The sequence below is a fragment of the Coenobita brevimanus genome, chromosome 97 (assembly GCF_032717465.1).
Source record: "Coenobita brevimanus isolate Jiangsu-jjx chromosome 97, ASM3271746v2, whole genome shotgun sequence".
Lineage (NCBI taxonomy): Eukaryota > Metazoa > Arthropoda > Malacostraca > Decapoda > Coenobitidae > Coenobita > Coenobita brevimanus.
Genome location: NC_137050.1, coordinates 45,316,304 through 45,328,845, shown reverse-complemented (window position 1 = coordinate 45,328,845; position 12,542 = coordinate 45,316,304). Strand labels below are relative to the sequence as shown.

General features: G+C 42.9%; 1 protein-coding gene across 1 annotated transcript in view; it reads left to right on the top strand.

Moving 5' to 3' along the window:
• The window catches only part of LOC145413684 (uncharacterized), a 106,061-nt gene that overhangs the window by 83,161 nt on the left and 10,358 nt on the right, over positions 1 to 12,542 (top strand). Inside the window, exon 14 of the mRNA XM_080283339.1 lies at positions 10,857 to 10,980. Coding sequence (XP_080139465.1) covers positions 10,857 to 10,980 — 124 coding nt within the window. The remainder of the gene's footprint in view (positions 1 to 10,856; positions 10,981 to 12,542) is intronic.

The following is a 12,542-nucleotide window of genomic DNA, read 5'->3' as shown; positions in this document are numbered from 1 at the left end:
TTTTGCCTTTTTTTTCTCTGCTTAGAAAATATAGATATTAACACTCTTTCTCCCCATCTCCTAGCCCATCCACATGGCTGCCCATGGCATTCTTTACAGCTACGATTCCACGTTTCACCATGATTTCATTGCCAAAGTTGCATCCAGAATCAGTATGTCACTTACTAATATCAGTAATCATATATGGATATCATGAAGTTTTCCATAACATAAGTAGAAATTGGAAGAAATTTATAACAGGCATATTCATGAGCAAGGAGGAAACGAGGTATTAGAATAACACAGAAGGGGGAGTAGGCCAGGGTAAAACTTAGTTCCTGAAGCGGCTCTCTAGGTGGCACTCCTCCCGTAGAGCTTGATTTTGCATATTACACCCTGCAATTCACTTGTGTGTTGTATAAGCTATTTTAATACCTATTTCAAATGCATTAACCCCTAAAACGCGGCCATGGACAGCCGCCCCCCCCCCGGGTAGCGGGGTAGGATCGCGGTCTGAGTACCTGTAGGAAAATATTAGCCAAAAATCAGAGATTAACCCTAGAACATTATACAGTACTTGGTATGGCAGATAGTACTTACATTCAGCTTTCTCCAGAGCAGGTGTTGAGCCTTCGTGGACTACTCAAGGACTTGTGGAGACTTGCAAAGTTGGGTAACAAAATCTTCACTTTCACACCTCCAGCAACCCTGTTTCTCCTTTACCACAGCCTCATTCTGTCAGAGTAAACTTTATACTACAACGTACAGGTAGTTTGGAATCCGTATTTGTACAATAAGCACTGAAAATAAGGCTAAAATCAACGGAGCATACGGCCGACATGCAGCGCGGCAGCGGTCTTCCCGTCACTCAACAAACATTTCCATTTTCACAGCTAAAAACACGTATACTACATTATTTTCAATCATAGTACTTCCCAAAAGACCACCGCGGCGCGCTTTTATTCTGCCTTACGCCCGTCACTTTACTCTCGTTCCTGTCGGCCTCTCGCACTGACTCGGAAGAGCTAGAACTCGCCATAATGTCACTTTGAAAGCCTGCGGTAAACTGACGCTAAACAGGGGCAAACCGCGCAAAAAAAAACTAGTGTGAGAACTGGGGAAACAAGCGTTTCCTATTAGCATAAACTGCTTGTGAGAGGAAAGCACAGATTTACAGTTCTGAGCAGTCAGAGCACTGCCATATATCACAGCCAGGCTGGCCGGGCCATGGTGGGGGGGGAGGGGGAAAAAACGCGATACTTGGCAACAACGGAGGTCAGTAGTACAAAGGTCAAGTATGCTAATTGTAGCTAAAGGGTGGCAGTACTGATAGACAATACCAGCTGGAACATCCTTGCCCGCATTTATTCAAAATTAACTTGAATCGCAAACGCGACGATCCGCCGTTATATCCTTTTTGGCGATCGTCGCAAAAGCGACGCTCCGCGTTTAAAGGGTTAATGAAATCCAAGAGGGAGAGAGAGGTGTAATGACGTCTTCAAAGCAACTTTGAGCACGAGTCTTATTCTCATGGTTTACAATTATACCTGATTAACTCCCTCGCTCAAGATGACGCACCACGAGTCATAAGTCTCGCAATATGAAGAGTAACTGATGATGCAACATGACGCAACTTCTCTATAAATGGTCATAGAAACTTTTCCTGAGAATGGATTTGTGTCAAATTTGGTTGAGTCAAAGCTGAGGGTTACCAAGTCCAGGGGAAATATATGGCAACAGCCGGAAGCTTATTGGAAGAGTAAGCGGCCTATATTTAGCTCAGTATTGTCCTGTCAGTCAGGCTGGAAGGGTGTGTGAGCAAGCAGCCGGGCATTTAAACCTGCATTTGGCTACTACCGCACCATCCATACCTTACATATGTATGGTGATATTGTGTTGTATGTAGTGCAGTGTTCTTGTGAAGAGTGTTTACAAGTGTTTCTTATATATTTTCAGAGAAAGCCAGATTTGAAAATTCCTAACTGATTTTTACCATTCCCTTGCTATTGTTACATTACACTAATCCTGAAAAATGTCTCGCAAGGGCTTATCTGAGAAAGTTATATGAAATACTTTTTCAGTGGAAGTGAAAGTGAAGAAAGCAGTGAAAGTGAAAATGTTGAGGAGGAGAGAGTGAGGAGCAGGAGAGCCAGGGTGAAATATGACCCTACGATTGATAAGGGCAAACCCCCGGTCAAGGCTGCTGTGATAAGCACTGTAGAGAGTGGTAGTAGCACCATCACTACCACAATTCCTTTCACCACTGCCACCACTGGTCCTTTCACCACTGCCACGACTGGTGCTATTACAACTCCTACTGCCATCACTCAGACGACATTTTTCACTTTTCCAGAGACCACCATATTGATGAAACCATACAGCAGTAAATCACATTGTAAACACACACACACACACACACACACACACACACACACACACACACACACACATCACAAATACTCACACACACACACTCAGGCTGTGATCGTACATGTCCTTCTCTCTGCAACTCTATCTCCTCTCAAGAAACTCTACAACACCGCTAGAGGATGTGAGTAACCAGATTATTTGTCTAGTTTTTATACTATTGTACTGTAAGATATAAATTGTGTGTATACTATATATTTCTCATAGGGAAAATGTGGTGCATTTCATTGCTATTCTCTCAGTCATTTTACTTGTAAAGTATAGGTCGCATCAAAAATCTGTAGAAACCTTGATCAAGCTTATGATTTCCTATGCATACTTTTGTAAAGCAAAGTAACATATGTGTGAAAATAAATGGGGAAAAGTTACGAAAGACGAACATAGCCTACGGGCCTGAGCGTACGTGCTGTCACAGCGCAAACCACACCAGCCATCGTAACTTTTCAAAATTCATTTTCTCCATAACAATAATGGTTATGACACTGTGAATTGTATCATGGGCTTCCTTAACCTTTGGGCTACAAAACTGGATAGATTTTTTATTTATGTTTATTACAGTGTCACTAACAACATACGAAATAATAAACAAATCAGACGTTTTTAGGCGATTTTCGTAGTTTTTTTTTTATTTACTCGAAAACTGTTGGACTTATCAATATGAAGCTCTCATAAATGAAAGATCGTGAAATTCTGCATGTAGACATGTCCTTTGCAGCTGCGCATCACGGGAAAACATTTTCTTGGTGATGTTGGGAAGTTACGATAAGCTACTTTTCATGTAAATAAGGTTTATTCAGGCTTCATTTCTGTTAATTTGTTCATCTGTTTTATGTTTTTTTTTTCTTATCTTATAGTATAAACATCAGCGAAGATGATGGAAAGCTATTTATAACAATATAAGCACTTTCCAGGGGTAAATTGGGCCATAGAAATTTTTCCCTTACCGAGCGCACGGAGCCAGCCTGAGCGAGGTTTTCGTTCTGTGCATGGAACGGAAACTTAACGGAAACTTACGGTGCACGAGGGGGTTAATATAGTCGGCCTTGCGCCCGTAAGCACCTGTGGTGTGGCTTGCACCTGTTTACAATGGTGCCACGTTTCCTCAACTTGCGATGTGAAACGGAAGCTATTTATGTACAAGGCATCACAAATTCGATAAATTCAGATGAATAAAACTTACACTTGTGTATTTTGATGGATGAATCAACAGTAATCTAATTATGCATAAAATATTTATACAGTAACACAGAAACATGGCATACATATTGTACAGTGCTGCTAAAAGAAATAGCAGTCACTTTTAATGTTTTTTAGCGTAGTTTTAGGGTGGTTAATAATATTACAGTTATGGATATAATAGAATGAGCCTGAAAAAAGAAGAAATATGCCAATATCCAAAGTAAAAGAAATAATTCATATAATTCTTGTGAGTGGCAGCACTGACAGATAGCTTCCCTACAGAGAGAGAGAGAGAGAGAGAGAGAGAGGCAGGAGAGGGGCATGCATTGAATGCATTGTCGGCATCACTAAATATAACAAAACCAAATTAACAAATGAAAGCACAATTATAAATAACTTATAAAAGAATCAAAAGTACTCAGGGTGGCTCACATTTCCCGCCATGTGGTAGGTGAATCCAGCCCCCCCTTCCCCTTCCCTCCCTTCTTAATCCCTCCTGGGTGTCTCAGGTCAAATCCCCCTTCACACTTCCCCTCCCCCCTGGACCACCACCCCAACAAACCCACATCCACACTCCCACCCACACCTACACCCACACCCCACTACGTCGGGGTGTATGAATCAGTAACGTAACAAACCTCTCAGCAGACAGTAACTTTGACACTCCATCTACTACTAAATATAACAAAACCAAATTAACAGATGAAAGCACAATTATAAATAACTTATAAAAGAATCAAAAGTACTCAGGGTGGCTCACATTTCCCGCCAGGAGAGAGAGAGAGAGAGAGAGAGAGAGAGAGAGAGAGAGATAACGGTATAGAAAACGTGGCAACACTGTACACAGGTGCGGACCACACCACAGCCGCAAACGTGCACGAGTCCTACTATAGTACAGGAGTTAGTAAATGCCATGAAAATAATAGTCAATTAATATATATATATATTAATATATATATATATATATATATATATATATATATATATATATATATATATATATATATATATATATATTAATATATATATATCACACTTTATCCCTAATTATCTAAAGTAATACACGGCACCCACACTACACTAGCCTCTTACACCACAATCCTGGTTCCTCCTCCTCCCATACCCTTTCCTTCCTTGTCACAGAGTTACCAGACAAATGATACTGTGACTGTTGCTTCGAATCACAAGTCTCATAATTCGGTGTTTTGAGTAAGTAGCCTGATTTTTAATGTGTAAATGTTGGCGAATGTACGAGTACTCAACATGGCCTACAGAATCCGGTAAGCCATCAGTTTGACAAAATAATCAGTCCAGTTGATTTGCTTTCTAAATTTCTCTATAAGCACTTTGCACGACATACTGGTACGTTTATATGCATACTAGGACATGATTCAAGCACCGGATGTGCTTTTGCTATGTTTGAAAGAGAAGTCTTCATTTTTGTCACTTATATTATGCATTAACTATAATTGAAATAATCAGTTACATACCAATACAGTAATATGTGAATGTGGCAGTATAGGCATTATTATGTCATATGTATTAGTTATAGACATGTAATAATTGCAGGCACTAGTATATATGTCATAGCGCAATACGTACCACTTGCACCACTTGCAATGTCGGGTGCTGTGGTGTGGTAAAAACGTACACATCCTCTAGCTAGAATGCATACACAGAATGAATAGCAAACATTTTCCAGATGCTCTTGAATCCTATTATGCAACATACACATGGGGTGACTGCCAAAAGCCGGTTAACCCATGTGACAGGAACAGTAGTAAACATTACATACATCCCTACCAAGCAGTATAATATATTCCTGGAAGTCAGGTATAGCAGTCAGAGAACCAGAGAGAATGATAGAAGGCAGAAGGAGACTTAGGAGATAGGGTAGCGTAGGATGTTAACTGTCACGCTACGTTACTCTGTCCAGCACACCAACGATACTGTGCCACAATAAAGCCCCATAATCCACGACTGTCTATCCCTTACCTACGATACAAGACAGACAGAGGGGCAAGAGAGACAGAGAAAATACTTAAACCCACAATGAGCTATCCAGCGCCTCAAGACTTTATATTGGTAGCACGGTTCCCACATCATCCACATTATCGACATTGGTTTTTCACCTGTCTACCTGGCTACCTACATACCTCATTACCTTATCCTTATTAACAGCAGAACTCACAGAGGAGCCAGTCTCCATCACAATCTGCACTGACGAACTAATTGTAATGCTGGGTAGAATTAGGCTCGACTTCTCGTACCTATTTCACCCAACGTGGAGCGGGGTCCTCTTTCGAGACCGGAGCTAGTGCAATAAAGAGAGGCAGGACATAAAAACTTTCGGCAACACCATACACATATATTACCACAGTCAGACACAGGACATTTCAGCAGATATTACAACACATTATTGAGCAATATAAAACCTTATCTAAGATATGTGTATCTCGCGGGATACTTGCTTTCTAGATACTAATGACAACACAACAATCCTAGTGTATTAGGAGTGCAGTAAATACAGGTGCGCGCAGAGCGCGGAGGGGGAGGAGGAGGAGGGGGGGGTTTGTGATTCACTAGGAGATAGGGGAGGCGCGGAGAGTGACTTAAAACGGCGAGGAGAAAGTTATGGTAATATTGGAAGATGCCCGATATTAGCAGGGGAGTTTATATGGTTTCTGTTAGTGAAGGTACTTTGGCAAAATAACTCTGGTTCTTGATTTGGCTTTAAGAGCGTGAGCGAGTAATAGAGAAGGTTTTTAGGGGTAGCGTGCAGAGGGAGGGAATATTATTAACACTTCCTTTCTTGATATTTCCTCGTTAGAGTGGGAACATGTCTCTTTAGGCACAGGCTTATTAATTACACATCTGTCAGAGAGGTCTTCCAGGTATGGTCCATAGAATCTCGCTTCACAACGCGGAACAAAGGCGGAATACTCTTAATACTACTTTCACAATATTACTTCGTGGCTAGATGACATTTCTTCCTCACAGTCTTTCTTTCAGCAATGGGGATATGTCTTTATAGATATCCGGGGTGACACTCGCACATATATTCACTCAGATCTTAGTCCACATTCTCGACCTCTAACTTCTCATTGTGATCTGTTTTACCCCGATATACATCACATAGTTTCACTGCAATACTGGTTCTAGGAGAGAGAGAGAGAGAGAGAGAGAGAGAGTCACACTTAACCTATATCACTAATATTACATTATCACCCGTATTCTCTTAAGAAAGGAGACGGGGGCACGACATTGGTGATCCGGCTGAGTTAGGGGCGCCATCAAGACAGGGCGAACTGAGAGGGCACGGGGCAGCTCGCAAGGGCGTCCTCTCGTGTCCGGGACTCCCGGTGGCTTCCGGACTGGGCTCCGGCGTAAGGCCCTTGGGACTGGGGCCAAATGGGTCCCGGAACCTCTGGGTCAGGTCCCGGCGTCGTGGGGGCGTGGCGAGGTCTCGCCCGGGTGTCCTAGGGAGGGCCGAGAGAGGCAACGGGCTGTGGTCTCCCACGTCCAGAGGCGCCGTCAGGGTAGGACTGTGGCAGCGACTGTCACTGGGGCCCGACAGGTGTGTCTGCTCTAGGGCCAGGCGTAAAGAACAGAGACCGGGGGAGGCAGGGAGGTCTGTCCGGGATGTTCTGGGACAGGACACCTGGAGTTCAATCTCCGGTTGTGGAGACGTCCCTCTCCTAGCTACGCCCTGGGAGCGACCATAGATCGTCTCTACCTGGACACTGGGGGAGCGACCATTGATCGTCTCTACCCGAACACTGTGGGAGCGACCATTGATCGTCTCGACCGGAACACTAAGGGAGCGACCATTGATCGTCTCTACCTGGACACTGTGGGAGCGACCATTGATCGTCTCTACCGGAGCACTAAGGGAGCGACCATTGATCGTCTCTACCTGGACACTGTGGGAGCGACCATTGATCGTCTCGACCGGAGCACTAAGGGAGCGACCATTGATCGTCTCTACCTGGACACTGTGGGAGCGACCATTGATCGTCTCAACCGGAACACTAAGGGAGCGAACATTGATCGTCTCTACCTGGACACTGAGGGAGCGACCATTGATCGTCTCAACCGGAACACTAAGGGAGTGACCATTGATCGTCTCTACCTGGACACTGTGGGAGTGACCATTGATCGTCTCGACCGGAACACTAAGGGAGCGACCATTGATCGTCTCTACCTGGACACAGTGAGAGCGACCATTGATCGTCTCGACCGGAACACTAAGGGAGCGACCATTGATCATCTCAACCTGAACACTACGGGAGCGACCATTGATCGTCTCTACCGAAACACTGTGGGAGCGACCATAGATCGTCTCTACCAGAGGGGCGCTGTCTGGAGTACTGTTTCTGACTCCACCCCTAGCTAGCTCAGTGATTCCGCCACGCAAAGGTAGTGTCTTTCACCTACGGTGGCGGCGGCGTGATGGCTGTATGTCACAGGGGCGCACGGCCCGGGCTGACATGCGTCGTTGTTGCCCGGAGTGGTGGTGGCTGGTGGCGGCTACCCCGTGGGGTCCGTGTGGGCGAACTCTGTTGTTCCTGGTTCGCCCTATCGTCGGGGATACTATAGTATTCTCCGGGAGTTTCCTCGGGAGTACTGTCAAAGCCACACATTTCACTAATGATCGATAATAGTTGGCTTAATTAGGCCTTCCATCCACAACAGATCAGTTGGATAATTGTGGGCTTCCTCTAGATGTGTGCTGCAAAGTGTGTAAATAGGCACTGTCTTCCACTGAAACAGTCCCTCAGGAAGACGTTTTATGTCGTCCTATGGGCACACATTGCACAGTACCAGTTCATACTATTTAGTATAATGGGTAACCTCCTGCAGTATGCTCCCAAAAGAACTTCTTAGTGGGACCCATTCATTAAAGCACTGATTTAGCTAGGACATTAAACCTGTATGTGTATACAAATAGGATCAAAACGACATTTTTCAGTCTCTCAAGGTCTGACCTTTTCACTCGTTGAGCTACCATATACAGCTGCATATCAAATAAAATGTGTACAGTGGACATGCCAAGTACTCCAGACAGTTGTCCATTATGTAGGTAAGAACACCAGTTGAAGAGAAGGGACCCGTTTTTTCAACGTTTTGCGAAACGTTGAATAAAACGGGTCCCTTAATGTTCTTACCTCGATTCTCCCCCAACCAATGCTGAATATAATATCTGTTGCCCATTATTTTATTTCTTCAATATAAACAACCGTCTCCGATATATACACATCCTGAAATTTACGAAAAGTTGCCAAACTGGCAAATTTTTCATTTAAAATCTAGGATCCCTATGATTCAGGAATATGCGCAAAAAATACAGTGTCAACAATACCAGGACTTTCATAACTAATATGGTTGATGGCTTCTTGACTGCTAAAGAATGGTAAGGAGTGGGTTCAATACAGCTAGTCTGTGGGATGTAGATGTTGCAGGGAAAGTAATATGAGCTTTCCGTGTCAGGTCCTGAGAAAAATGAACCCTAAGGATATCGAGAGATGATGACGGAATGAGCTGCGTGTTGTTTAATGTGAAGGAATAATATTGTGGAAGTTTTTGCAGGTTCAAAACTGAAAGGATCGGTGGAATGGCCTAAAATGCTATTAGTTGGTGTGATGAAGCGGGATGAATACAGTTTGTGAATGGGAACTGTGTGAGGTGGCACTCGCACACATTTCTCAAAAAAGATTATTGCTAGAGATAGAGAAATTGGATGAGGAGGGAGAAGAGAAGTGAACGGGAAGAAATGGGATAGTGGAGAGCAGTGAAGATGGACATTGCTGGTTACTTGGCATAGACTGAATGATGATAAAAAATTACTGCAAGCACTCTCCTCTTCGAGGAACTAAGTCGTTGTCCCTGTTTAGAGGACTTTCGTTTGATCTATCTCTCGGTCTGTAGCGTACACTCAAACCCACTGCACGAGAGCAGCTACTGGAATGGACGTGACGAAAGCTTAATTGAGAATTTACTCTAGGAAAAACAAGAAAACCACATCTACAAAAAAGCAAGCATGCACTGCTCCTCCGTTCCTGGCTTCTCACGACTTAGGTATGAGAGGGTTTAACCGTGGATGCATCTATCACCATACATATTCTTCCATCAAGTCTTTACTGTTGTGAGTGTGCTTCGCCATTCAAAATATATTTCTCCATCCACTCATGTACAGTACAGTGTTTAGTAGTTTCCAGGTGCATTGTGCAATGACATTTTAACATGCATAATATTCTAGTTATCACTGGAGGATTATACTCGGTGTTGTCAAACAATTTTTCTCAGTCCTGGGAAACTCCATCCAGTTGAAGTGTTAAATATATTGTGAGTAAGAGAAAAAAAACGCATAAAATGAAAATACTAGGATAATTTTTAAGATGTGAGAGAATTGCCAATATTTTCATCCAAGCAGGCATCCACTGGGTCTACGATGAATTACCATGGTATCTGGACAGTGATCATCAGCTTAGATATAGTCGTTGTTAACGTTTTTAAGCAGGAAACTTGGCCAAAAATAAACAGGGCCAATTCCGATCAGTAACTCTTTACACACACATATTATGCCTAGATGATACTTTCTAGTTCATCTGAATGCAGAAGTGGTATGTTTGCTGACTCTGGGGCTGGACTAGCATCCCACTCATAATTATTATATATTGCTTGAAATGGCAGAGAAAGCCTCGGATGGGGACTAACCTAATTAAGGAAATATTACGGGGGTACGAACTGCAGATTAATTGGAATTAAATTATGCTGTAAAAGAAGCATATCGAGTGGGTAAATATTTATGCCCGCCAGGATATTTGATGGATGAGGGAGACAAAGTTGACGAACTGAGGCAAGAGACAGTGGGAAGTTGGGATATGCATGTGTGTGTGTGTGTGTGTGTGTGTGTGTGTGTGTGTGTGTGTGTGTGTGTGTGTACAGTATATGTGTATATGTGTGCTTTTATACTCATGTGTGTGTGTGTGTGTGTGTGTGTGTGTGTGTGTGTGTGTGTGTGTGTGTGTGTGTGTGTGTGTGTTATTAACCAAGAAATATTTAATACATATTTTCTGCTTAAAGAGACACACACAAAAACATCATATTCTCATGAATTACGAGGACACACGTTCACTTCCAACGTACAAACCAAGCATTAATTATTTTTTTCTAAGTCATAACTAGGTTATCCAAACTCTACATCCCTAACCTAGGCAATTTTTACAGTCGTACCCTAACAAAAATTAAGATAAGTTATTACTCTACAGAGCAGACCGGCTGGTCCAAGGCCTAGCGAGTGTGGGGACGACGAGGACTGCACAGAGGGATCAGGTAGTGGAGACAGTGAGGAGGGATCAGGGAGTGGAGGCGGCCCGACAGACTACGACGCAGGTACTCTACTATTATACAATTTTATGTTAATAACACCATCACGATTACGATTTCATAAAATCTGAATATTTTTATTACAATTACATCATGCAATCGAATCACAGAATCGTAATAATATTACGATAAATAATCTAAAGCAAAAAAAAAAAAAAAAAAAAAAAAACTATCTTCTGAAAGTTTCTTTTTTTTTATGTGTACGACTCTGGGCACAGGCTTCACAGCCTTCTCCCAAGGCCCAGTAGTCCTCCTACATACCATACACCTCTACATGTCACCATTTCGGCGCTAACACCCACCGTCCATATTGAATACATGCTAGGACTGTCTCGTACAGGACTGGTGTATCGGTATTAGCGGGTGTATTTTTACGACATGTCGGCATGTCTTCTGGTAGATCAGTAAAGTCTGTTTTTGTGAAATTCAAATCTTTAAACTGTTCCCTGCCCCAGCGGGGATTTGAACGTGGGTCCGGTAGGACTGAAGGCCACCTCTCTACCGATTGAGCCACCGCCTCCCGCCGTAGTTATAGCTGTTTTTTTCCATTACTGCATTCATGACATATCTTTAGATTCTTTACTAACTTTAACTAATTCAGTATAATGAAAGTAGATGCAGATCTAGTTTACTTCACTAACGTCGTTCTTATACATACCACTCAGTTGCCAGTCCTACACAGCTCTAGGATCACACAACAGGGCCATCAATTCTGGCTGTATACCAGACACCGATTCCTATTGCTTTAAAATTTACTGTACGGTGACTTCATCGGTAGCACTTGAATGCAACAAGGCTCTTGGGTGAGGCTAATTGCCATTCGGGGGTGAATATTTAAGAGGTTGTATCGGTATGCCCTTTCATGGGTTCTTATGAGTTCGCCCCCTGTTGAGATTTCCTAGATGTTCGTAAAGAATCTCACTCATAACTGCAGCCACTCTAAAATTATAAGAGTAATGGTAGTCGTCGTAGGAATAATAGTAATAACAAGAACACCGTAAAATTGTTCAAGGACAGTATTGGTAAAGAAATACCTCCCACAGTCATTGCCTCTAAGAAGTCGAGCTATAAACAGATCTTGAGGTTGAGGTCACTGATCTTGTGCATGTCATCTTAGATCACTGCAAACTGTAAGTCTACCAAGCTTGGTGGCTCTAGCTTTAATCCATCATGGAAGAATAGGTGACTTCTGGAATATCCGGAAAAGTCCCACTGTTTTGTCACAGGCAATCTCAGAGAATAATTAATCAACTGTTTGGGACCATACTTCTCATCGCAATGTGGCTGCCGTAAGGCTATATTGCAGCAAAATTTCAGGTTGCTAGCTTAAACGGTTTCTAAGATAGCGTCCTGGAAGTCGTGTTTTATCGTTCTGGTTAATATCCGTGATTAGGTTGATGGATCGTCATCATACTTGGCCAGAAGTCGCCAGCTGGGCGATTAACCTGACTAAACTTGAAGGCTCTAGGCCAAAACGCCACCGAGTAATGGTCATTTACTTTTTAAACAAAAAACTAATAAGAATATTGGCAAAAATAAAAAAAAATCCCAGAGGGATGTGGGAAATT